The 26,906-nt window shown below is 37.1% G+C and overlaps 4 protein-coding genes across 7 annotated transcripts; 2 read left to right on the forward strand and 2 right to left on the reverse strand.

Annotated features, from left to right (window-relative positions):
• The first annotated feature begins 891 nt into the window (after positions 1–891).
• On the forward strand, positions 892–16,043 carry Dad (Daughters against dpp). Its single transcript, XM_068296421.1, has 8 exons — positions 892–1,448; positions 2,264–2,449; positions 5,100–6,564; positions 10,529–10,582; positions 10,672–10,848; positions 13,835–14,053; positions 14,124–14,274; positions 14,339–16,043. The coding sequence occupies exons 3-8, from the start codon at positions 5,448–5,450 to the stop codon at positions 14,502–14,504; spliced, it is 1,884 nt and encodes a 627-aa protein (XP_068152522.1). The 5' UTR covers positions 892–1,448; positions 2,264–2,449; positions 5,100–5,447; the 3' UTR covers positions 14,505–16,043.
• Positions 16,044–16,114: 71 nt separating this feature from the next.
• Ns1 (Nucleostemin 1) lies at positions 16,115–18,263 on the reverse strand. The gene is made up of 5 exons (XM_068296422.1): positions 18,151–18,263; positions 17,202–18,090; positions 16,885–17,147; positions 16,434–16,823; positions 16,115–16,372 (listed from the first exon to the last, which is right to left on the reverse strand). Exons 1-5 carry the CDS (start codon positions 18,170–18,172, stop codon positions 16,197–16,199), a joined length of 1,740 nt encoding a protein of 579 aa, XP_068152523.1. The 5' UTR covers positions 18,173–18,263; the 3' UTR covers positions 16,115–16,196.
• A 52-nt stretch (positions 18,264–18,315) lies between these two features.
• mRpS11 (mitochondrial ribosomal protein S11) lies at positions 18,316–19,404 on the forward strand. Its single transcript, XM_068297253.1, has 5 exons — positions 18,316–18,641; positions 18,699–18,829; positions 18,889–18,989; positions 19,048–19,113; positions 19,179–19,404. The coding sequence occupies exons 1-5, from the start codon at positions 18,433–18,435 to the stop codon at positions 19,284–19,286; spliced, it is 615 nt and encodes a 204-aa protein (XP_068153354.1). The 5' UTR covers positions 18,316–18,432; the 3' UTR covers positions 19,287–19,404.
• Positions 19,369–26,895, reverse strand: Keap1 (kelch like ECH associated protein 1). 4 transcript variants are annotated; one of them, XM_068297250.1, is made up of 6 exons: positions 26,828–26,895; positions 22,141–22,463; positions 21,796–22,053; positions 21,046–21,728; positions 20,778–20,983; positions 19,369–20,696 (listed from the first exon to the last, which is right to left on the reverse strand). In XM_068297250.1, exons 1-6 carry the CDS (start codon positions 26,841–26,843, stop codon positions 19,909–19,911), a joined length of 2,274 nt encoding a protein of 757 aa, XP_068153351.1. In that variant the 5' UTR covers positions 26,844–26,895; the 3' UTR covers positions 19,369–19,908. The 4 variants fall into 4 exon arrangements, with proteins under 4 accessions (XP_068153351.1, XP_068153352.1, XP_068153350.1 ...); XM_068297251.1 differs by lacking the exon at positions 26,828–26,895 and adding an exon at positions 26,680–26,798; XM_068297249.1 differs by lacking the exon at positions 26,828–26,895 and adding an exon at positions 23,479–24,181.
• Positions 26,896–26,906: the final 11 nt, after the last annotated feature.

Genomic DNA, 26,906 nt, shown 5'->3' on the forward strand with positions numbered 1-26,906 from the left:
AAAACCAATGCACCGATTTATGTGTTAAGTGGCCATATTCAACTTGCATTAAAATCATTTAAAAGTTGATTTATATTTTATGACTTACTTCATTTTTAAATAATAGCTTTTAATCGTTTTTACGAATAATCTCATTACAAAATTTGGATTATAAAGACTGTCAAAAATAAATAAACATAATTTACAAATTTGGAATGTAGTTAGGTATTAAGTATTTTGTAAAAGGAAATTGATTTCTACATCCATACAGCTCTACTTTGTCTAGTGTGTATTCATATCCTAAATATTTAAATAATGTTCCTAAACCTGAATTCACATAAAGCTATAAACTTATAATTCCTGTGCCGAAGCATTCCCCGAAATTTCTGCTGGTTTTTCCTCTAATTGTCGTTGTTTGTGCATACTTTTTAAGAGTTCCTTGATTTGGCATTAGTTATCCATTTTGTTTTCAGGCAACTTATAAATACGTTATTTATGCCCAATTTGTTTGGTATAACATTGATTAAATAGAAAATTAATCAACAAACATTTCTCTCACGAGGTAGCATTTTATAATGCCTAAGTCGCTGTTCTAATATTTAAGAATTAAAGATTCTAAGAGATCGAAAAATTTAATTGATGTAAATGTTTATTGGGAATATCCTGGGGGGGAAGTTCATCGATAGCACGACGGCAGAGCGGTACAATCGACTGATGTTCCATCTCTAGTTATTGTTTATAAAATTCTAGAGATGGGAATTTATCGTTAGTGGCTCCACTCGATTAAAGCGATAACATAGTATCGATGGAGTTACCATCTCTACTTTAATGTTGTTCTTGTTTCCAAGGTGGGCGGTTGTGCGGTCGGACGTTATAAAAAAAATAATATCGCAATCTACTTGGCAAACTATTTCGTCAAGTGAATTTCTATACAAAATAATACCAAGAATTTAAAACGTTGGAATTTTTTCAATTAATGTTCCGCATTTGATTTTTGATTAAGAAAAACGTGCAGAACTGCTTACTATTATAATTAAGAAAACTAAACCGGCCGTGCGCTAGGTTTAGACTTTTTTAATTTTTTTCTTATGTGTTTTCAATAGTATCAAAAACTGGGTGAACTTAAGAGAACACCTCGATGAGAATCAACCCGAAAGATACTTTTTTTTTTTTGCTTTCCGCGGACGTGTGTGTATGTGTGCGAGATATTTTTTTTTTCGTCTTTTTGGTTTGCTGAGTGAAACGGGCATTACTGTAATCGCGGGTGTAAACAACAACAAATAAAAGGCAACAAAAAATTTGAGTTGTTACGTTACGTATACGTATATACATGTATATATTCTTGCATTTCGTTCAATCCAATTGTAAGGCGGCGCCAAGTGAAAAGAGAAGTGAATGTGAATTTTGTCGAGAGCAAGAAAAGAATAGCCTTTTCGTATTCCGTATACGCCCCCCAAATGCGCTAAAATGTAAGCCGATTTGTGGATAAAATTAAAGTGTAAAAGTGCCACACAACTAAAAACTAAACTAATTTACAACAAAATTATAAAATATTGTGTGTTAGTGTGTCTTTGTGTGTGTGTGTGTGTATGTTGTCATTCTGTTATCATATTCAGACTTATGTATGGCACATAGATCGATCCACATTACTTCTATAGTATAGGTATTAAATCACAAACATCTACATATACTATGTACTTCTAAATAGAGAGTGACCAAAGCTTATGACTACTAACCGCATTTTACCTGCGCTCTTACCACCTATCTTGCTCTATAGAATTACGAAGGCAGCCGAAGACCTTTTATTGCAAAAAAAATAAAATAAAGTATAATAAAATGCCTCGATCGCGCGTTATCGTTTCCATTGCTTAATGCTGACGTTTAAATTTTCTTATGACAAAAAATATAAGAAATTATAGCAACATTCTTAAATTTACCTGTTCATCTGTATACATACATTTGATGCATTATATACATAATCCAATAGGCGCCACCTTGTATTTACCTAAAATACAAGTATATGAATTGGAATTGTTTTTATTTTCTGATTAGCAACGGATATACCACTCGGACAAGAATACATACACACGCACACACACACACAGCCATACACATGCGATATCGCGACAAAAAGCTGGTCAATAAATAAAAGCAACAACCACAAATGATCGATTTTTACTCGCAATTATTAAAAGTTCGCGTCGGCGGCACGTGTACACACACAAACATACATACATTCGTCGGAATGCCTTTAAAATTATTAATCAATGTCTTTTCAATACAGAAATGTGAATTCAACAAAAAATATATTATGTGAACAAACTTCTTCCTATACATATCAGGAATATCTAAATCAATGTGAATAAATAAATAAATAAGTTAAATCCAAAACATATCATACAAACAACATAATATTAAAAGGAATGGCCATATCAGCGATACGACATCCTATATTTTAAATCACATAACGGTAAGTGTCCTTTAAAGATCTGAACAAATGTACACATATTTAGTATCATTTGAAGTATTTTGTCGTTTTACTTAGGGATGGAAATTGATTATAAAGAAAATCAATTTATGGCCAAACTCATTTGTTTAGGATTTTGTGTGTGCCATAGCAACTAAGGACTTAATTGATTTCAATATATGTATAATAAACAATTGTTAAACGTGTTCAAATTTAAATCAGGAAAACCTATAGATAACAGCACATTTGAGAAAAAGGATAAGTTTTCTTTTCATCTACTTTACGTTTCATAGACAAAACAAATTTTCAAAGTATCTACTATTCCTAGAGCAAATTCAAAGGAATCATTTTATTTTAGCATTTCTATATTATTTATTAACGCTCCAGAACTTGAAGACTTTTTCACTGCGGAAATGAATTTGGTTAAGTAAATTTTTGCCTTTTTTTGTGGCTTTTGAGTATGACTAATTTAACGACATATGAATGGAAACAAAATTAGTTTGTTTTTGGAGAATGAGTAGTTTGAATTGGTTAGTTTGAAGTTTAAGGAATTTAAAGTAATATTCCCAAAGAAAAAAAAATCACTTGTCTTGTCACGACAAACATGGATACATTTCCAACTGGGCGTGTGTGTGTGTGTGTGTATGAGTATGCCGGCGCCATTGTATCGTTGTGTGTTGATTTGCTTGTGTGTGAGTGGCGCCATAGATTATGCGATACGTTCATGCACGCATACATTCATACATACAAGTATGTGTGTGTGTGTGCGTGTGCATCATTTTAGTTTAAGCCTCTCCCTCTCTCTCAGACACAACCTACGCAACACATTCTTTTTTTCTCTCACTCTCTCGCTTGAGAGAATATATTCTTCAATTGGAAAATAATTCATTTGTGAATTTATGAATGTAGATGCAATACATAGATACATACATATGTATATACATATGTATCTTTTGGACAAATATTTAAGAGCTAAAAAATTATTAATTATTAGTGAAACGTTTTTAGATGCAAATATCAATCCATGCTTTTTGGTTCACTTACAAGCCTCTCGCATTCTTTTACTAAACGAATTCTCAGAAGAACTAAAAAATATACAGATACACACAGACACACACACACACTTGGAAGTGTGTTCTCCTCCTTCTTTTCTCCCCTCTCCCACACACTCACACACATGAATACACAAAAATACGCTCGCTGTTGCTTATTTATGCTCTCCTCTTATGCGCTCTCTTGTTTCTTTCCTTTTTCTCTTCTTACCACAAATTAAGGCTGTAAGTTCAGGAAAAAAGACTCACAAGTGGATGTTCTGGTAACTGATTTGCCTGTCAAAACTTGTGGCTGTTATATCAAATACCATTTGAACTGTAACTGTAGGTTAGTATGATTCGAAAAATTCAATTAGCCAGTTGACCCTATTTCTAATGCTTTTCTTATAGGTTGCTCCTCCAAATTTTGTATATGCACCTTTCTATATCTCCCTCTCTCTTTCTCTCCATACCAAATCGGTGACTTGCACACCTGAACATCATCCCCTTGTCAGACTCTTGAGTCTGAGTAGATTAACTTATATTCACCTCAACCTTAAATTGTTGATTCTTCAACTTGCCAAACCGGCTGACAAAGCGACCGACCGACAGACGGACGTCGACAGCGGCGTCGGCGCTGTCGGTCGTTGTTCGTGTCTGTCTGATATAAGTTTATATTGATGGCGCCATTGCGACGCCGCCAACATCGTTACTATTATTTCTTTTATTACGTCAGTGGCGCCCACTGGCGCCAGTTTTGCCTGAGTCTCTACCCCCGCGTCTCGTCCCGCTGACCATGTCTTTTTCTTTGCTGCTGCACGCAAGCAACGAAATTCTGTAAGCAACTATGTATGTATGTATGTATGTATGTATGTATGTATGCATGTGTGTGTGGTGTGTGGCTGTGTGCGCGTTTCTGTATGTGTGCGGCGCGGTTGGCGGTGTTTGTGAATTTGAGTGCCAGATTGTATGTTTGTGTGTGTGTGCTTGTGTGGGGCTGACTGGTAATTTTTAATACACTAACAAAATGTAGGGTATCCATAACTTTAGCAACGTTTAGAAAGATGAAAATACATATGTATTTTAATTTAATGTCTAAACTTCATTAGTATTTGTGAATTCTAGTTGGAAAGTGCAGTTGGAATAGAGTGTAACAATTGATCATTTGCAAAGGGTATACAATTTTCGGTTTGGTCCAAAAACTAGTCTCTCACTGGTTTTTGCTGTTGTTTGCGAGTTGCCGTCACGTCGGCGGCGCCACTGTTGTCGATAAGGGGCACAAGAAATGCCAGCAAATGGTCGTTGGGGCTTGTATAAGTCCAACACACACACACACCCAAGATACCAGAGAGTGTATGGATTGTTTGTATGTATTGGGATTGTTAATTTGTAGCAGTACATTCTCAGGCAGCGACAGCTGCTCCGCTCCATTGCTAATGTGTATACATAGAGGAGATCACTTTATGAATTTTTTTTTTTTTTAACGCTGCGATCAGAGTAAATTACTTAGAGACAGATACTCAATGATACATATAGTATGTCATATGCATTCACACACGATATTTTGGCTAGTAACTAATTAAAGCCCCTTTTTTTAAATTTTATCTCTCTATCTCTTGCAGAGTTCCATAAACACATATCAAAGGAAACAAAAAGCAGCACTACAAAAACATATCAAAGCCATCGAGTGATACAAAAAAAGAAAACGCTAGATTAAGGAATTTATGAAAACAAAAACGCAAAGTTCTTGAAAAACAAACCACCCAGAGACGTGGCTTAGCAACAGGTCTCAACCCCCCAGTCCCACCCTAGTTTCATCCACCACGAGATCCAATAACAACACTACATACTAAAGCCATAAAAACCGTGACTAGCCGGCCGCATTGAGTCCGAGTGAAATAAGTAGTTAGTCAATTCAAATAATGTACATACGATAGGATCGATGTTACCAAAAAATTTAATGTCCCTCCATGATATTCCCAAGCGAAAAAAAGAAAGAACTATGGCGTTATGCGTCAAGAAACAATCCGGCAATGTCCGATGGGCTACCCATACAGTCACCACAGCCGCTGCACCCTCAACATCGACTCCACCCTCAGAGGATGGGAGAGCAGCGGCTATCGATTGGCAGCCGCATCTCCTGCAACGACGAGTCCTTTCGACTAGCTCAGACCTCGACTCCTCCGCCGCCGTACAATTGCATAGACTGCTCTGGATCCTATTCTCAGAATTCCAACCACAGGCAACGACATCAGCACCATCAACATCAGCATCACCACAACAGACTGGATGGAGTATTAGCAGAGACAAAGACGGACATATACGCAGACTTCTTGCCAACAGAAGATTCGGACAGCGACCACGCAACGCGAGCCGTGAATACATATACCAAAGGTGGTGGATCCGGTTGCGAAAGCTCGAACGACGACTCGTTGAACGAGAGAAGAAGCGGCCGATCACAGCAGGAGCCACCACGGATGGAGCTGCCGTCACCGCCGCCGAATCTACACTCAATCCAGACCAACAATCGTTTCTTCCCAATTGCAACGTCTGCGGCAAATATGTTTCGAAACTGCTGCGGTGGCAGTCATGCCAACGAATCGAGCAGCTCGATCAGCCATCAATCCGGAATTCCATCTACCAGCCACACGAATCCCCAACAACACCCGAGCCACACAGCGGCAAATTCGAGACACTCGATTCCTCTGACGTCAGCGACTCGCAAACGCAAAGAATTCGACGCCTTTATGAAGCTGCTCAAGCACAAGCAACATGCCGACCTGTTGCGTGCGGTGAAAAGTCGCGTGGATCTGCCGGGGAAAACGAACTCAGCCATAACCGGCGGGGGCAACGTTGTTGTCCCATATGCCTCGCCGAGCTACTTGAAGTGCATTTTAATCAAATGCACAACAATTGCCACCGAGGAGGATCTGCATCATGTTACAGCATGCCGGCTATTCTTTTGGCCGGACCTCAGGAATGGTGCCGAACTGAAACGCCTGCCTCTCTGTCCCAATGCTGGAGACTCTGTCTACGCATGTTGCAATCCATTGCACTGGTTTCGCATATTACACCTCATCGATGCAGGTAGGTCCAAAGTCTTCCAACTAGCAAATCTCGCTCTAATCGTAATCAGCAAACGTGGCAAACACAGGGCTCTGTTATCAAATTCATGCATAAAAGTGGAATAAATATTATTAATACAAGTGTATAATAAAATACATATGTATAATCAAAATAAAAACTCCTTTTACAGTGTTGAGAATTGTGAGAATATTAGTTGGTAGAAATATAGTGGAAACTCAGTCTATCCAAGACCGTTTACATTCGACTAGAACCCCCATTATACTAAATAATTCGACTCTTTTGTTTAAACTATGAGAATTACTAGAAATAATCTACACCGCCCCGCGCCAAGTGCACCCTTTCGATCCCTCAAGATCGGGTGCTGATTTCCATTTACTTATCCACTTCTATAGAAATTCTACGAATGAGCTCCAGCCAATAAATTTTTCTGTAGCAAGACACGTTTTAACAGGTAGCAAAACCAGAAAGAGTATCTAAAGACTTTCTTTGGGAAGTGATCTTCGTTTTGTGTGTATCAATATAAGTATGTAGATACGGATGTGTGTGTGTGTGCGTGTGTGTATGTGAATGGGATACACTTTGAGACTATCTATCTCGACGGAGGGAAGGTGCGTGCATGACGGCGACTAAATTCTTTTCAAAATAATTTGCGTAAATTTAGAAACTGGCGCCAGGAAATAATCAGTCGTCGTCGCCAACGCAAACTGCGACCGTTAGTCGTCGTCCTATTCGTTAAATCCGTCGCCACTATATAGTTGCCGCATCGCACTATGTATTTTTCGAATTGTTTGTTTTTATTTTTAGCTCTCGCACATACAAACACATATGTATATGTATGTATATATTGTGAAAAAAGAAGCAAGACTGCAAGTTGTAAACGTATCTACAAATTACGAAGAGATTGTGTATGGTGCATAGGCATATAGAGACATACATAGACATAAGTTGTCGGTTCCGTTTATCTGGGAATTGGGGCTCCAGGAAAAGTTTACGATATCAATCTATAATTAAAATTAGTTTACACAAGCTTTCAATTCTTTCTTACGAATAATATCAAATTATATCTCGAATCTACTTTGGTTCATAGAAACTATTAAGTTCTAAGAGGCTGAAAATTTTAAAGATTCCATGGAACAATTGTTTCTCAAAAAGTTCTGCATTAGTCATGTTTTGGGCTGTTCTTTACGAATTTTCAAAAATATCTAAATCGTTCTTAGCAGTTTGAAAATATTCTATGTCATTGTAAATATATTTCTTAATACTGAGTTTAAATTGTAAAATTAATTGGATAATTGGAGTTTGTTTTAAGTTCCTAGTGCAAATATCAAAGAAATAGTATTGGCTCTTAATATAAAAGGAAAACTTGAATAAGAAATTTAAAGTTTATTGTTAAGAAGCTTATTTTATGTTTGAGTAAAGTAATTGCTCTTCAGAAGGCTGCAAATATAAATGTAAATTCGTAAAGATATGAATGAAACAATGAAAACTCAAAATGTTACTTCCTTTACTAAACTAGCTGAAACACAATTTGTTCCCTAAAGGAAAGACATTGGTTTTTAATGATTAATTCTGGGTACCAAGTTTGCTGTAGGTCTGGTGGACTAACCAAGTCTAGAATGTAAACCATAACTATGTATGTATGTAATTCGTAAAGATATGAATGAAACAATGAAAACTCAAAATGTTACTTCCTTTACTAAACTAGCTGAAACACAATTTGTTCCCTAAAGGAAAGACATTGGTTTTTAATGATTAATTCTGGGTACCAAGTTTGCTGTAGGTCTGGTGGACTAACCAAGTCTAGAATGTAAACCATAACTATGTATGTATGTATGTACATACAAGCCTGTGTGTACTCATTTATATAAAGGTAAATTGGACATACATTTATACCTGCAGAGCCGAGAGACACCCATACACACACACACACACAGCATTAGCGCCCCAATCTACGTCGCTCGTTGTCATCGTCGTCTGGTCGTCCGATGATCATCATCATGGGATGGGATGGGATGGCAGTGACTGGTTTTTTTTTATGGCGGCGCCGAACACATTAAACAAGTCGATAATATTATTCCATCAACAACGACGACGACGAAGGGAACATAATTCCTGGAATTGTAAGGACGGCCGACGAGATCGTGATGTGTGCCCCCATGTTAAATACACACACACACAGGGATACAAATGTATCTTTTGGATTCATCTGAAACCGAAGAATTTTTGCGTGCCCGTTTCACTTTATGTGTGTGTAGATACCAATTTAATGTCACAGCTGAATGAAATGTTATCAAAACTGAATAATTGCTATTTGTTTAAGAATCGTTCAGTAGAATGTGATTTCACACCGATCAATACGATCTGTTGTGTTATTGCGGAAGATCTATCTATGTGTAGCGATGACTTTTTTTTTTGTCGTTTCGTTTCGTTTTCCTTCGAACCGACCCCATCAATCATATAAAAAAAAAAAACACAGCCAATATACACAGCAAGCCATGCAAAAATCAGTTGATTATTTAGTTAGCCGATCGATCGAACGATCCATTGGATTGTGTGTGGAGTCGTCGCTGTCCCCTCTTGATAGGGGGCCTGGTGGCTAGAGGGAAGGGGAGTGGATGGTGATTCAAGTAAAGCTGGAATATTTTGCTCCCTTCGTTTTTGTTTTGGTTGCTTGTGCGCTTAGCTTTTTTTTAAGAATTGTTAGATCCACTACGACGATATTGTTGGTGTGGCTGGCTGGCTGGCTGGCTGGCGTCGATGGCTTCAACAGCAGCAGCAGCAGCAACAACAACGTCCACACGTAATCGTAATCAGGTTTAACTGGTACCGGCGGACCAACAGAAAAAAGCGCAGCACATCAAAGCCAATAAACTGTCCCCCTGGTGGTGGTGCCTGATATGCAAACATTATTTATTTTATTTATTTTTATTTCGCCGAGCTGATGTTTGGCTTACTTACACTCAAGTTTTTTTCATTTTTTTTTTTTTTTTTGGTTGCTTGTTTCTGTTGTCGTTTCGCTTTGGTTTTCTTGAATTTATGTTTGTATGTATGTATATACATATAGATACATCCATACATATGTATATGTTATTCTGTGAGCCATGATCTCATCATATAGCCACAAAGCTCTATAAACATTTGGCGTTGAATGACAGAAATAAGATACAAACATATATAACTAAAATCAAAATAGTCTACAATATTTTTGGCCAAAACAATATGAAAATTTGCAAGAACCAGCAATAATTTACAAGTCCTTATGTCGGGATACATTAAAAGATATTTTATTTGAGTGCGTTTTTTCCATTTTGGAAAATAAAAACAATAAAAAATGTCACAAAATGTTGACATTCTGTTTGGGACATTCTTAATCTTAAGCTTAAACGCGATTTATAGGGAAAGTTTAGAATATTGCGACGTAATATTTGACACAGTCTCAATTCAGGGGTTTCTATCAAAATCTTTTGAATTTGTGATTAGCACTTTTCAATTTCCTCTTGTGAGTATTAAAACTACTTGGAAATAATCCTATGAATACTTAGAATACTGTGAGTACTCAAAGTTATCTGCGTAATAATAAAACAAGTTACTTTGAGTCCGTTCGTTGAGATTTGCTTGGAGTTTCTTAAAATTCATTAAAATAAGTTTATATTCGAGTTATTAAAATGAATATTCGTACAAGGCTTTAGTTTGGACATTCGGATTACTGGAAGTAATAATTTTGGATATACTCGTGCAAGGATTTAGTTTAGAAGTCGATATTAGATTAAAACAGTTATTGAAAGTAAATCCTTTCTATTTTTAATCTTTTGTGGATGTTACGTATTTTTAAAATTTCCTTCTTTTCCCAAAGTATTCTAATAAGCGCAATTAATTTAAATTTAAATATTAATACAGATGTAAAAAAAAAAAATTGGTATTCTCAAGATATTTCAATGAATGTTCTTTTCTGTCAATATTTCAGAATCCGAACCGCCACCATACCACCGCTCAAAAATGCTCCGATTGAGAGATGCAGGTATGCATACAAACATATGCATTTAGTGTGCGCCAATGCACCCAAATGATGACCATGGGGAACTTAAATTTTAATTTGGCACTTTGCAGATTCCGAAGAAGACTTCCCAAACGTCGAAAAGTCAATTATGCCCACATGGATGGCCCCGATACCCAACAGTGGTCGGAGCAGTTCCAGCATTTCAAGCATCATCAAGCAAACCACCACCACCACCGAATCACAGTTGTTCGGCCCAAGTCTGGAATCTTTTACCACTGACGGCAAAGGTGAGTCTCTTTGGTTGTTGGTGTGGAGAGGGGAGAATCAAAAACGTGGTCAGAGAAGCGCCTTTCTTTGGCTGTGTGTTTGTGTGTGTGTATATAAATTAGCTTGGTAGTGGAATATTTTCAGGATGGTCAGGATTTAATCAGCAGGAAACGAAAAAAAAAAGAAACTTAATTGCCTAAAAATTTGACTCAAATCAAGAGATTACTTTTGAAAGAGTTTTTAGTTTTTTTCCTTTTTGGGTTTTTTTTTTGTAAATCATGTAGAATTTTTTAATGACCACCCTAATAAACACACACATACATATTTTTTGTTCTCTTCCAAACTTGGAACCAACAGTTAGTTTGTGGGTAGAGAGAGAAAGAGATCTCCACTGAGCAAAACTGCCGGCATGTGTGTGTGTGTGTGTATCTTGGAGCGAGAACTTGTACCATTAATTCGCAATGAGAAAGTTTGCGACGAGTATCTGTGTGAGTGTCTGTGCATGTGTGTGTGTGTGAGAGAGCTTTGACTCAGCAAGTCGCGTGCGTGTGTTTAAGCACGCCGGCAAGCAAGTTGTGCTGGCGCCAGGCTGCCGCGTCAGGTCGTCACTTTCTATATTGATATTAACTCTTAAGCGAAAACAGCACACAAAAAACAAAAAACAAAAAAAACGAAATGAAAATAAATAATGAGCGAAAAAAAAAAAACAAAACCCAGTGCCAGTGCCGCCTGCCCCGTGAACCGACAACAACAATCTTGGCGCTTGCCTTTGAGACGTTTTTGTTTTATAGAGCGGACACGCTGGACACGGTTTTTGGGGTTGAGGTTATGGTTATACAGGAACTGTGGGAGTGGCAATGCACATTCATGATATCATTCATGACATTGGGTACTACCCATTATCTCTTCATGGGATAAACTGAATATATTCGCTAAAGGCATCACATGTGTATGCACATAAATTTGTTTGTATGTATGTTTAAAAAACTTGTCTTATTAACCATTTTCCGGTTTAGCAAAGATAAATATCACACGCTTGCGAATTTGTTTTTTTCGCTGACTAGCACGAAATTGATAAATATCAAGTTTGAATTCGATACCAAATTGTAGAATTTTGATTTAAGATCAAAAACGGCGCTTAAAATTATGCAACATGAACATGGCCGAAAATAGATAATGTAAATTTGTTATGCATTCAGATGCAATGCGATAGAAATACATATACATACGTACATACATCTATACATACACATGTATGTATATATCTATGTGCATGTTCGATGCAAAAATATTGCACATTTTGTAACCACAATGCAAAAACACTTCCACACTGTTTCAAGACAAAAATATTCTAAATTTAAAGATGATGGTTTGTAGATGGACACTTGTACAAGTGCAAACCTTTGTATTGGTCTATGTATATATACATTATGCATGTATGTACATACATATGTATGTAGGTGGTGTATATCTACATATGAGAATGAGAAATAAACACCGACAAAGCGGCGCTAAGAATCACAAACAGGCCAATCGATTCTTCTCGTGGCGCCATGTCTTGGCCTTCCCCCTATCCCCCATGTAGAGATTCGCAAGATATCCAATTATATACAGACAAATGTACAGTTATTTGTGTGTACAATATATGGGAATATTATGTTCATGACCTCTCTCTGATCTCATGATCCCTGACACTCTCTTAGAGCTACATACGTACACGTTTATCTATGTTTCTGGATCAGCCAGCACCAGAAAAGTTATTTCATAATCATGGGCGCGACGCCAGTTTTAATATTAGTTTCTTGGTGATGGTGTGGCGTAAATTAGGTAAACAGCGGACAGGGATAGGCGCCACTTGCAACGAACGGCGAATGCCACCTTTCACGCTAGCCAAATGGCAATGACGCGTCGTTGGCGTCCGTTACCGTTCCCCCATACCGCCCACTTTCCCTGTCCGCCCCCACCCTTCTTGTGCTCGACCACAAGCGCCGCGCATGCATGCAAAACCTATAAAAGCAGCCACTAGCCTCCCATGGATTTATAGCAATATATTTTAACTATGGCGCCAATGACTTTGGCCCGTCTGTGTTTGGACTTTTCATTACGTTGTGGAGAACTTAACTTGAAAACTTTGTTTTACAATTTTCTGTTTTTTAGCAATTGGCTAAATGCCTAGTTAATGCCTTACATTTGCTTAGACCATCTTAGATAAGATCGAGAAGTATTTCAATAAGCTTAACTTAAAACACTTTGTTGGCAATTATCATTAAGTTTTCCCCAATTTTATGATATGTCAGTACACTAAGCCCATGTCCAATTTGGGATAGCTCGCGCGCTAATGACAATAAAAAAATATCAAATAAAGACCTGCACTTGCTCCGTCACCCATTCAGAATCGAGCCAAACGCGACGCGCCGGCCTGTTTACGTAATGCCATGGCGCCAAAATTATTACCATTTAAATGGCCCCACATCTACATACATGGATGTATGGTTGTTTGGTTGGATGGATGGATGGATGGGTGTACCTTTGTATATGTATTTGTATAAAATGGGCCTTGCTCTCTTCTTGTGCTGGTATTTTTGTCTCTCCCCTCTCTATTATGGAGAATTGCTTCCATGTATTTGTATTCAAAATAAAATTCTGTGTGTGTCGCCCACACAAAAAACAACAGCAACAACAACAAAAGCGCAAATTTTATGACCATCCGAATAAATATTTGCGAAGCTTGCACTGTGTACAATATCTTCATTTAACTACAACAACCATCCAAGCAAAGGTGTGGGGAAACGGAGGGGGAGGGTACACTTAACAAAATCCAAAATTATTATTCCAAACAAGTGTCAGTCATATGTAGTCTTCTTTCTGTTTTTATTGAAGGTTTGACCTATTACTTTAATTGTAGATGCTTTTCGTTGAAAGTCTACAAATGTATATGATTATATAGCATTAGTTATTCTGTTGAATGTTACTTACTTTCTCCTATACATTGTCCAATATTTACAGATCGCACCGCCTATAGCAAAGGATGGTGCCAGATTGCCTATTGGGAGCTGGCCCAACGTGTTGGCGAGTTCTTCTACGCCAAGGAGCCGGCTGTCAATATATTTACAGAAGGTCCTGACGATTTCGGTGGTGATAGCATGTGTCTGCTCGACTTGAAGGCGTCTGCAAAGGCCAAGTCCTCGGATGCAGTGCAAAATACGCGTCAGAAAGTTGGTTTGGGTAAGATACTATTCTGTTCTACAAACATTTTGAAAAGTTCGTGTGAGACAGAAAAATTTCTATATATCAGGTGTTACTTTGAGCTTAGAGAGCAATGATGTATGGATTTACAATCGTGGCAATGTTCCAATATTCGTAGACTCTCCCACTTTAGCGAAGGACATGGATCGGGTTTGCAAAGTGATGCCCGGCTACTGTCTGAAGGCCTTTCAAATACACAGGTAAGTCACACAACCAAATGGTATAGATTAACGTTTAATTATGGCCTTCTTTTGCATATTCTAGGGCTCAATCGTTGGCTGGTAGACAACCGCATCATCCTCACTTGGGGCCCATTGACCAATTTAGTATGAAAATCAGCTTTGCCAAAGGATGGGGTAACACCTACCGACGTCAGGATATTATGGGCTGTCCATGCTGGTTGGAAGTGCACTTTACTTGCTTGCGGTGACGACAATGTTCGCAGCAGACTCTCATCAATGCCATGAAAGTCTCATTACCAGCAGCTGCTGCAGGAACTTTGCACCACCGTGTCTTGGCACCCATTTACACGACCGACCAAGTTCGCGTTCTTTGGCGACCACGGTTAATCTTACGCAAAATCCAACACTTGTGGAACAAGCTGTATTGTAAAGTTTGCTTCTTTAAACAATCGGAAACGGGATCGAAGTAGTGCCTGACAACAACATAAACAACAACCCAATACATAAGAATAACAACGGACTGCAAATAAAATCATGTATACATAATTTGTGAAACAAGTTTCAATTAATTGAATAATTGGCAACAACGAAGATAATTATTACTTTAAAACAAAAATTAACCACGAGACGATAGAACTATATAAGGGACAAACTAAAATACAAAATACAATTTAATTGATTGTTAAACTTACATAGCTAAAATTAAAATCCTGTGATTCACCCTAAAGATGATACATACATACATACATACATATAAAAAAAGTACATCCCTTATTAATTTAACACACATGTATACAATGCAACGCAAATAATTACATTAAGGTCAAAAGTTTCCAGAAAAGTGAATCCAATAAGCCATTCATATATACGCATAAACCTTGAACATCACAATCCCGAAAAGAAACATCACTGTAGAACCTCTTGGCCTATATATCAATTATTATTATTATTATAAACCCACCTGAATATAATGTCAGAAAAACCCTCAGTACTCTGAGGTTTTTCAATATGATTTTCACAATAGTTTCCACTGCAGCAATTGTTGTTTCTAGGTCAAATGCCAATCCAAGAACAAGATTTACAATGAATTTTATTTTTTATGTGTTTAACAGTTTAACTCTCATGCGTAAAACGATAAAATGTTAAAAAAAAAAAACATCATGGTCAAACATCTTTGTATTTTATGTTGATAATTTGATTGTTTTTATTTAATTTATTAATGATAGTTTTATTTGATTTTAAATGCCTCAAAACTCCATTCATTTTCACTCACTGTAAATGTTAATTGGAGCCTACATTAGGTAAAGCTATTAAATTTGCATGCGCCACAGAGAAATAATTGGCAAAATGAATAAATGCCTCAAGGGAGAACTCTTTGTCCTTTTGTATGTTATTTGTGTTGCTAGAAAACAAAAAGAAAATTGTCTCCTCCCATTGTAATTAGGAAAACCATCTTGTTGCTTTTCCTTCAACTCGTTGAAAGAACATGTTTCATATAAATAAGGACATGAACATTATGTATATATATTTTTATTCCAAAAATTTAAGATTATAAAAACAAAAACTATATACATTTTTTTTGTATAAAAGAGCGTGTATGTATATGCGAGAATAGTAACTAGGCTGATTTTAAAAATTGCTTGGACTTGAGTCATTTTGGATTTAATGAAGACATATTATAAATTTACATCGAGCATATTCAAAATGATCAAATACTTAATCAGTGTGAATAAATTTAGTTATACTGTTAAGTTTTACTTTTTGTAATAAAATTTCGATATATTTAACAGTTTTCTTAATCACTTCGCCGATCGAGTAATCCTTTATTCCAACCATTTTGAATTAAAAGAGACCCAGCTTAATTTAACAGATTGTTCTCTAAACTTTAAGGCAAACCCAGAAGACATTTTATTTTTGTAATTCAAACAAATTGATTAATTTTATTCAATAACATAATCTTGATCAAAATCATATTTGTCCGACTTTGACGTTGATCCTCCCAAACTGAAATTGTCAAGAACGTCTGTAATATTTGTGATTTTCTTCTCACTTCGCTGGTTCTGTTTCTTCTTTCGTTTTTGAAGATCCTTTATATTCTTGTTAAGCGATTGATTTTCTAAAAGTAATTAACAGATTAGTATTCTATTGAAGAAAAAATAATGCTTTAAAGTTCTTACCTTCCAGTAACAATGCGGGATCAACTTTTTCTTTTTCTTCAACCAACTTTCTTTTCCGACCTTTCGCAGGCTTCTCCTCTTCATTTACCAAAACCGCTGGCTGTTCCGGTGGCGGCTCTCTTATCTCAACGGGCCCTGTGGTCGTTATTTGCATAATGTCATCTGTTTCTGTGGCACAATGGCTAAGTATATCTGTTTCCATTGATTCAAAGTTATCCACATCAAACTCGCGAGCGTCGGCATGCACAATCGATGCACTTATATGCACATTGGGATTTTCTTTAACTTCCGGCGGTTGTGTGCAATATTTGATTTTTCCTGTGTTCCAATCGTTTAGCACACTTCGAGCTGCTGCCACAACATCAGGCACACCCTTTTTAAGGAATTTTCCTATAAATCGGGTGAATCAATTACTAAAGTTACCGAAATCAGCATCCCATATAAAACTTACCCATTCTAGATGCCTTCTTGGCGAAAAATTCCTCAAAAGTGTCGTAGTTGTTGATGTCGTACATTTTGCAAAAATACTCTTTACTGGCTCGTTTCAAAACACTTTCTGCAATGGTGAAGGGATCCTTGACATCGCCCACGCGTTGGGCATTCTTTAGAACAGCATGTGAGGATTCAGTGCCACCGTAAGTTCCACCGGTAAAAACAATACCGGGGCAATCGATCAGTTTGATTTTAGAGTCGAGTTCTACCTCTTGCATAGCTCTGAAAGATGAACCGGTTATATTAAGAGACCAACTGGTTAGATTAAAGACTTACTTGGTAACACCAGGAGTGCTGCCAACCATGCACGATCGTCCACGGGTAAGCGAATTTATAATGGAACTTTTGCCAACATTTGGAATTCCAACGACTCCAACACGAATTGATGTTTTGATTCCTTTATTGCGACAGTAGTTACCCAGCATGGACATCAACAACTCAGCTCCAATGCATACAGATCCCTGCATAGCCTTTTCAGTTTTCATTTCACGTAGTTTGCGGCGTCCCAAACGTGATGCCTGGTCTTGGGTTGAAGCCTTGAATGCCGTTACAGGACCGCTACGCCGAAAGTATTTAATCCAATTGTTAAGATTCTCGCGAGGCACCAGATCCGCCTTGTTTAGGACGAGAACCAGACGCTTGTTACCCGGAGCTCCACGGACAGCCCGTTCCACTTCATTGCAGCGTGTACCCAGAGGATCACGAGCATCGACGACTTCAAGAACCACATCAGCATTTTCAATAACCTTACGGAATTCTTTGAAATATTGCTTCAGGGACTGTTCCTTCGTGGTCGCATTCTTATATTGTTTGCCAGAATCTTGTTCGGCAGTATTGTGCATTAGTCCGTGAACAGTGCTCCGCATGTCAGCATCTTCAGCCAGTGTTTCCAACGATTTGAATTTGTTCTGATTCTGTGCGCGCTCCGCTTTAAATGCCTCTCGGCGGGCCAGCTTTTCGGCTTCTTGTCGCTGCTTTGCCTCCTCTACCTCCTTTAAGATCTCATCTTTGAATGGACATATGTTCGGGATTTGAATAAGTTTCTGTTTCTTGCTACCCTTCTTGGGATTCTTTTTAGCCTCGCGGCGCTCTTTCCTGTTGTGCTCACGCACTTTTTTGTCAATCTTGTGCTTTAGCCTACCAGTCAATCGCTTGGACTTTTTAGCTGCAAATACAAACAGCGATTAATAACTAATTTACCCTTTAAATTATACCGAAAGCTTACTCTTCAATCGCTTTAAAGCCATTTTAAATTAACACAATATAAAATACGACTACCTTCTTTAAAAAACACGTGAAAACATAAGTAATATTGCCAGATCGTCTATAATTCAGTGCAACTCATCGATTACCACAACGAATCAAAATCGAGCAAAACGACCACAACAACAAAACGTGGTGTGGCAACACTGCGGTTACGTATTTGAGGATACGGATGAAATAAAATTTTATTAATTTTGGCCGGTTATCATCTGTGAAAGTCCCTCTGAAACATCCTAATTACATCATGTGGTGGCTAAGACAAATTCCTAGACTTAATTCAGCAACTGCTGGGGTGGTGGCTACAGATGTCTCCAAACGATTGGTTTCTGCTTTCCACACAAGTTCATACCGTGGCAAGGCGGAAGATCGTAAGGAAATGTTGGCCTCCTTGCCAGCCAAAGACGAAGGCACAGTTGGCGAGAAATCCGTGGATATTGACACACTGATCAACAGGTGAATTCATGACTACTCCTTTAAACCTTTGATAACTTTAACCATTTTTGGTTTCAGAAAGGCGAAATTCTTTCCTGACGCTAGTACCTCCAGTGAGCTTTTTAATGGCATTCCATTCAGTGAACTGCCAATTTGCAATATTCGTGTATCCTCTAACAACACCATCATTTCCGTGACCGATTACAAAGGTAAAATAAGCATCATCAAGTTTAATATTGATACTAATTCCTTAACTTAACTAATGCAGGAGTGCCCAGACTTATTCGCTCGTGTGGCATTGAAGGATTTAAAAATACTAGAAAAGGAACAAATATTGCTGCTCAAGCAACGGCTGTTAGTATAAGCAATGTAAGTAATTAAGAAGACATCCTTACTTACGATTTATGACAAGTATTTGTATTTTTAGAAAGCCATTGAACTCGGATGGAAAACAATTCGAGTGAAGGTTCGTGGCCTTGGACCCGGAAGAATGGTTGGTTACTCTCAATTCCTAGCATATTTAAATTTATTGTACTTAAATTACATCTTTACTTTCAGTCGGCAATTAAGGGTTTGCAAATGGGTGGATTGAATATTGTTTCAATTACTGACAATACTCCTGTGTCCTGGAACCCGCCTCGTCCACGTAAACAAAGGAGTTTGTAAGATATTTGCAGATATACATCTGCGATGTTGTTTTAAAAATATCAATGTTAATTACATTATTAATTACAAAACAAACTTAATGTTTTTCTTTAAAATCAATACATTTTATTTGATCGTACTTATTTAGATATTTGGAAAAGTGTATATTTTGTGTCCTATTATTTTGTATAAACATACTATTAAAATACGTTATTAACTATTTAAGCATACATTCATATACATATATGAATATCTATATATAGATATGTATGTATGAATAAAAACGACTTGTTGTCGCATCCTATCGCTAGTCAATCTTATGATAAAAATCTTCTATATCATTTACTGACATATGTGGAAAGTCTGTTAGATAATGCCTATATATGTACCTATTGATACCGTATAAAACTTGTATAAATTAATAACCAATTATCACCTAGGGAATGTATTAGGAATAATTTTGATTGCTATCTTCCCAAAAACATTGTTCACACCGACTGATTGATTTAGGATGTCTCGTTGGAATGCGTTCTTATATTAAGTTGAAGGATTTTTGAATGTCTTAAGATACGTGAAGGAGAGCTTTATACATTTAGTTTTGTTTTTTGGTTGTGGCTATGTGACTATTGCAGGAGGCGTTTGGTCATGAGCTCGCCACGGTCGAGCATTTTTTAAGACGCCATTCGATGGTGTTGTGTATCATTTGTTGCATGGCTGTCCGAACCGGACTTAAGAGGCATTTTTTCGGCTTTTTGCAGACCTGTAGATTGTCAGGTAGTCCGGGTACGAACTGTTTATTTTCCAAGTTATGGATTGGCGGAATTTGAAAGCGGGAGTCGCTTGGTGCGTCCGGATTTGGACTTTTCGACAAATTGGCTACAACATGACCCTTATTGGCTAATAAAGTATTCGTATCGACGACTTTTATATCGGTTTCACAGTTATGACATCCGCTTGATCCATAAGACGAATGAAATTGCATATTTGGCGAAATGCTAGAAAAGTTTGAGCTTCTGCCGCTACTGCACGGATTGCGTGGTGAATCCATATGCCTTTCGTCGCTACTGCTACCATCTCTCCGCGGTGATTCGCTTTCCTCGTAGTCCATTAAGGTTGCCGCGCATGCAGGCTGATATATAACGGCTGAAGCATGACCGGAGCGTCCTGAGTTCAAGGGCGTCCCTTGCTCCCATTGGTTTGTGCGTGGGTCATACACCTCAACAATAGATAAAAAGTTGTTGCCATCGAATCCACCAATGGCATACAGTTTTCCATCGAGAGGGGTAAGTGAGAGAGCACTGCGCGCTATTTGAATTGGTGCAACCATATCCCATGTTTCATTTTCCGTATCATAACGCTCAACGGTCGCCAACTGACGCGTTCCATCAAAGCCGCCAACTACATAGATGAACTGGTTAATGGCCGCTACACCTTAAAAGCCAATCAAAAATGAAAAAAGATGTATAAGATACAAATCTTCAACAAATAAATATTATTTTCATTTATGCTTACCTGCTCCACTGCGTCCAGTTTTTAAAGGTGGCAAAAAGCTCCACGCATTGTTTTCCGGATGATAGCACTCCACGCTGCCCAAGCGTTCGTTTCCATCAAAGCCTCCGATAGCATATAGAAGACGATTCACCACTACAACGCCCACACCCAAGCGCTTAGAGTGCATCGGTTGAACGAGCGTCCACCTGTCCTGGTCGGGGTCATAGCTGTGTAATTGCCAAAGCTTCATTAATAACACCCTTCAATATTTGTCACTGGTGGTACTTACTATTCAACGGTATTGTGATATTCCATGCCAGCGGATCCACCAACGGCATACATTAGCTCATCCATAACAGCCACGCCGACTCTATGACGCGGCACAGACATTGGCGAACAGGGTCGCCACGTCTCGCTTATGGCACTGTAGCGATCTACCCAGTCAGAATCGTACGAGGAGCCAATATTGTTGTTGCGGCCGCCCACTGCATAGAATTTTCCTTTAAGAAATGCTGCGCCGAGACCAGATCGGGGAATACGCAAATTTGGCAAAACTGTCCAAGTCTTGTCGTCGACGTTGTAAGCTTCCAGTATGTCCAGGGAATGTCGAAAAAAGCCGCCAGCAACAAATATCATGCGTGTTGTATTTGGGGTTCGTTCTTTAACACCGGGGCACTTGTGCAGGGTTAAATCTTTGAAGATCTTTGCCAAATACTCTCGACATGCCGGAACACGACGCAATAAATCGCAATTTTTCATTTGCTCTTTGAGGAAGTTAGGCGTAAGGAATTGACAACGCACGGCGCCTAGAATATGTTCCATTTTGCCATTTCTATTCTCTTCGTCGTACTTGACCCACTTCAGGACGGCATTGTACACCTCTCGCTCCTCTTGAACATTCAGCTCGTCTCGTCGGATAAGAGCTATCAGTTGGTAGGCGGAAAGCTGTAAAAATTCCTCCTCTTGGCAGACCTAATAGTGGATCGATAATATCAATTAATAGGCTTCGAACGCTTCTGATTTTTTTATTCTAACTCACCTGGGTAAAGTTGCGTTCAATAAAAACATTTGCCTTGTTCTGCAGTTCGACACAGCCATGCTGTTCGGCGAAATTCGCGATGCCGATGGCATTCGTTGGATCCAATTGCCGCTCTAGGAATGCACAGCAGGCATCAATAACATTTGGCACTTGAAACATCGTCGCCGCTGGCAGAAGCTGGCATACTGTCACCTCAGTCACACGAATTTGTCCGGTGTACATAAAATATAATATGCGGGACATTGCCGTTGGGCAGACCTATGAAAGGGTTAAAAGACAGAACTGTACATCTATTATAGCAACAAAACTGGAGAGGTCTTCTCGGATTGGTGTCCACCCACTTACCCCCTGCAATTGGACGCGCGACATTTCCGATTCTTTGAGACCTCCCGTGAACATGGCCTTAAAATAGGGCGAGGCAGCTGACAGCACGACCTTGTGGGCGGGAAAAAGTTCCTTTTTCACCTCTAGCACAACGTCGGTGAGCATACCATGTGAACGCATCATGAACATCATTTTCAATGCCTCCTTGGCATAGTTGGACATGCAGAATGTCATGTCATCATCGGTGGCATCGTGATCATCGATGGGAGACCGCGAAGAATCAAATCGCCCGCATCTCGTCGTCGGACTACAACCGTTCGAATGATCATTCATCATCTCCGAGTCTAAAAACAAAATAAATCGAAATAGTCCGCAATTAAAATATGACAAAAAAAAAAAAAACAGTTCGATTTCTTTATCTAATCTATCTTTGAGTTCACACGGTCATAATAACATGAATGGGCATTTTCTCGTTATCTCTTATCACTGATAGTAGTTTGTATCTCCAATCATTATATCAGTATCTTTTACGCTTTACTTTCAATTTATCGAAAAAATAATATTTTATATTATCCTGATCATAATTAATGTTCAAATTTATAATTTGTTGTGTGTAATTCATTAATAATGATGTACACGATCACAAATAGATCTAGAAAATATTTTTAGATTATGGTGATCTCTCAATAATTAAAGACAATGTTAAAAAAGTAAAAAATAATATGAAATACCCATATATCAAAGGGTATCAAGACCCCATAACTCCCCCTAGCGAACCCGTCCATGCAAACGTCCTTACCCTATTTGTGTCTATAATTGTCCTCAAATATGACTTTGCTAAAAATGCTTCCTAGAAAGACTAAGACGATAATGCAAAATTATTTTGCATAGAAACAGATTTCAAAAATGCAACAATAACAATGAAAATCTGATTTCTTCTAAAGTTAAATTTAACTAAGTGCCTACGTATTAGGTAGTTGTTCTTCGCTTTTTTTGCGTATCATAATATTTTATGACCCTGTTTTTTTGTTATCTCATTCAAAATAATTTAATTAAACGATCGTGGCGCTAAATTATTACATTTTGGAGTTCTTTTACATGGGATTCTACTGTAGAATGATCAGAAAAATGTTTGAAGTCACTTTTCTGCCATTCATTGTGGCGTTGCGAATAAGCAAACTGGATTCTCAATGTGCAAAGTCATGCTCCATGACTTTAATCAACAAAACACCGAGAGCCAAATGGGGGAATTACTCAGCACGTTGTTGGGTTTTGGAGATAAAATATCATAAATACACACACTCATAGTTACACCTATACACACACACTCATAGCAGAACAAAACTTTTATCGACGAACCTTCCATTTTTTCTAAATATTCATTTCCATTGGTCCCATGATGCGCGGGTGAGATGTGATTCTGTATTTCGGGAACGGTGTTTATATGATTCTCATACTGCATTTGCATTTTGTCACTGAGCTCCGTTTAAAAAAATATTATAACTAGATTTTCTCACCGACCGAGTAGTAAGTATATGTAGTGTTTTATATATATTTAGAAATTGTTTTTGTGTATATAAAGATAGTAACGCAATTCGACCGGGGGAGCGCTCAAAGTCCAATGGCAAACGAAAAAGCAAAAAAACAAAAACAAAACCCGTCCAAAGCAGATTTCAAATGCAGAAATTATACGGTTTTAAAAAATGTTGTCAACCGAAAATATATATTTTGTCTATTGAGTTAAGCAGAGACGACAAAGGTTGATGATAACAGGTTTTTTTTTTATCACTACACACCAAACATATGTATGTATGTACATATGTCTATAAATGTTGTCACTAGTTTAGGTTTATCTCCGGAGATATTTGCGAGATTAGAAAACGCAATTGATAATTTTTAAAATAATAATAATAATAATGCGAGACGGAAAGTATGGTATAACTTAATGGACGGGGATAATAACTCTGATTCGAAGTCTGCGCGCGCGCCACACACAACAAATCCCGCTGGCTGATCGGGCGGGCTTAGGTAGATCGTCGGTTCGTTTTACTCTCTCCGCTCGTCCGAATACAACTGAACAACTACTAGTGATTGCTGGCAATGTTTTCAGTGAAAACTGGCAAAGTCTCTAAACACAAAAGTAACCCGTGTGTGTGCTGTGCGTGTGTGTTTGGTGGGGTTTGGACTCACAATCAGAGAGCAAAGCAGAGCAGAGCCCGAGCCCGAGCAGGCAAAAGGCACATTCAAGAAAGTACGAGAGATCGCACAATATAGATTAGGGATGTTTGAAAACGGGAATTTGACAACAGTTTTATTACATTTTCATTGCCAAAATTGAAGATGTAAATAAAAAGCAGTTTTGTTGCTTTATAGACATTTTAAATTAAAGTTTACTTGCATAAAAAATAACTAGCAAGAATATCCCTAACATTGAACGAGCTCTATTTCAAGGGAACCCCTTTGTTTCAACTGAGAGCGTAACGTCACGACTTTATATTTACAATTACTTTACATTAAGTTGGCAATTGTTTGTTTATTTACATTTCTGTATACAATAATTAAGATAAAGAATAAAGACATTCTTAATTTTGTTATTGCATTTAGTGTTAACTTTGAAATTGAAATATTTTACTAAAAATCCAAACAAGCCAATTTAAATAGACAAATAGATTTTGAAACAAAAGCAAATGAAGTTATTACATATTTCGAAAAAAGGTCTATTTAGTTTTCAAAATAGATTAATGACAATCTTTTTATCAAGATTCAAAATATAAAACCAAATTCAAAGTTAAAATTTGCTTATCAACTTTAAAATGTCATCTGATTTTCAACTTACTTTTGGTTTTCTGTTTTTAAATGGGTAATTCTATCAAATTGCAACTCACTTTTTTGGTGTTAAAGATAATTTTTGGTACCCATTTCGCCTTGTCATGACTATGATATTCTATCATTTGACTATGAAACTCAATAATTTAAACACACTAACACCTGAAGATAATAAATTTTAATTGTTTAAATGTCTTTTGTATATACCATTTAATGCAACATAATTAATTTGAAAAATTAAGGTAATAAATCGTTGACCGACTTGTTTATACCATGCAATAAGTGAAACAATTCATAAAATGCACAATTTATACATGCGAACTCTGCGATTTTAGTTCTCATGGTAAACATATGTATTTATTATCTCATATGCTTCGAGATATAGGCAAACATGGTTAAATCATGCCGACTGTTGATGCTGATTAAGAATATATAGAATGTACAATTGATTGAGATTTTGGTGTCCTTAATGTAGCATTTTACTCTATGGAAATTGCATAAAATCATTATGATTTTGAAATTTTGTTGTTGTATCAATTTCTCTGTCATAGTAAATTTATGTACACACATGCACAAGTATTTGTGTGATAAATGCAAAGAAAAAAAATAATATTTAGAAATACTGCCGTATCATGATGAGGAGGCAAAACGAAATATGTACAAACGTAAATACATAGATACAAATACAAACACAAATAAACACACACACAAGTAAGTGAAATAAGGCGTAATCAGGCGCAACGCGTGTGTGCGATACAAGGTATCGTTGAACTTTTTGTATATAAACAAATTGTACACATACATATCTGTATTTGTGTGTGTGTATGTGTGTGAGGCCGAATATATTGTAAACAAATGCATATAACTTGTTGAGGATCAATTAGTTAGCGCATTAATGTACTCAACTCATTTAAATGGTAATTCATGTAAAACCCTTCTTGAGGAAATTGATATCAGCCAATTTATTATTCCATATGATTCATTAGTAGATACAGTGGAATAACGATCGGTAGAGTTCGAGAAACGTGATTGACTTGTTGCGATTTTATTGTATTTGTTATTTAAACTTTACTTTTGGCTTTAAGTATAAATGAGAAAATGATTTACATGATTTTTAAACCAAGTCTCTGATGTAACTCATATGTAAATATTTACATAAACATTAAAAATGTTGAATGTTACATTTTTTTCTGGAAACATTTTCAAGTAGTTTGTTTCATGAAATGACTCAGATTTATTAGTTTAGCTTAAATGTGGTCAATAACTTTGAGATTATTCTAGCAAATTAAAGTTGTTGGCATTGTTATTAAATAAACAATCACACAATGTGTGCCACATCAAATCAATTAAGAAGACAATCACTAGCAGAAAAATCACAGTTTTAAGGTTGATGTACATTCGTGACATGCATACATACATATGTACATACATTTGTATGTATACATACAAACGCACATGTGGAAAACAGCTGATAAATTAAAGTACACTTTGAACAGCTACGTATGTAACTAAAAATTCTCTTCAATTATTCACATTATTTGTTGTTTATTTAACAACATTGTTGCCCGACTCTTTATTATATAAATATCTCTACAGATACACAAAGTTTAATTTGCATTTATGAACATAAATACGTGTAAGGTGTTAGGAGCCAGTTATGAAAGTTGTTTTCACATATGTAATTTACACAACGCAAACACAGTTTTTATTTCTTCAATATAAACAAATACATACGTATGTTTGTACACAATATTGCAACTGTATATGTACAAATTTTATTTTACTCCATTCACAAAAAAAAATTGTATTTATTTTTCTCAATTTACACTTGCACTGCGCCAATTCGCTCTGCGATATTGGAAATTCGCTTCACACCACTCACTTTGTACTGTACTCATTTTGCGTCACGGCGAATATTCAGTATTGTCGCGGTAGACTTTTGACTTTTTTCTAAATATTTT

This window comes from Drosophila tropicalis, unplaced genomic scaffold, assembly GCF_018151085.1.
Source record: "Drosophila tropicalis isolate 14030-0801.00 unplaced genomic scaffold, ASM1815108v1 contig_859, whole genome shotgun sequence".
In the NCBI taxonomy this organism is placed as follows: domain Eukaryota; kingdom Metazoa; phylum Arthropoda; class Insecta; order Diptera; family Drosophilidae; genus Drosophila; species Drosophila tropicalis.

What these genes read in the sequence shown, in the direction of transcription:
- mRpS11 (XM_068297253.1), top strand. Translation starts at nt 18,433, where the DNA reads ATGTGGTGGCTAAGACAAATTCCTAGACTTAATTCAGCAACTGCTGGG. An exon ending in TTCCGTGACCGATTACAAAG is followed by an intron (nt 18,830 to 18,888) that starts GTAAAATAAGCA and finishes TAACTAATGCAG; the next exon opens with GAGTGCCCAGACTTATTCGC. An exon ending in GCCTTGGACCCGGAAGAATG is followed by an intron (nt 19,114 to 19,178) that starts GTTGGTTACTCT and finishes CTTTACTTTCAG; the next exon opens with TCGGCAATTAAGGGTTTGCA.
- Dad (XM_068296421.1), top strand. Translation starts at nt 5,448, where the DNA reads ATGATATTCCCAAGCGAAAAAAAGAAAGAACTATGGCGTTATGCGTCA. An exon ending in ATTACACCTCATCGATGCAG is followed by an intron (nt 6,565 to 10,528) that starts GTAGGTCCAAAG and finishes TCAATATTTCAG; the next exon opens with AATCCGAACCGCCACCATAC. An exon ending in AAGGCCTTTCAAATACACAG is followed by an intron (nt 14,275 to 14,338) that starts GTAAGTCACACA and finishes TGCATATTCTAG; the next exon opens with GGCTCAATCGTTGGCTGGTA.
- Keap1 (XM_068297249.1), bottom strand. Translation starts at nt 23,587, where the DNA reads ATGCAAATGCAGTATGAGAATCATATAAACACCGTTCCCGAAATACAG. An exon ending in CGCGCGTCCAATTGCAGGGG is followed by an intron (nt 22,054 to 22,140) that starts GTAAGTGGGTGG and finishes ACCCTTTCATAG; the next exon opens with GTCTGCCCAACGGCAATGTC. An exon ending in AACTGGACGCAGTGGAGCAG is followed by an intron (nt 20,697 to 20,777) that starts GTAAGCATAAAT and finishes TTGGCTTTTAAG; the next exon opens with GTGTAGCGGCCATTAACCAG.
- Ns1 (XM_068296422.1), bottom strand. Translation starts at nt 18,172, where the DNA reads ATGGCTTTAAAGCGATTGAAGA. An exon ending in GGCTTTAAAGCGATTGAAGA is followed by an intron (nt 18,091 to 18,150) that starts GTAAGCTTTCGG and finishes TTGTATTTGCAG; the next exon opens with CTAAAAAGTCCAAGCGATTG. An exon ending in TCCCGCATTGTTACTGGAAG is followed by an intron (nt 16,373 to 16,433) that starts GTAAGAACTTTA and finishes AATTACTTTTAG; the next exon opens with AAAATCAATCGCTTAACAAG.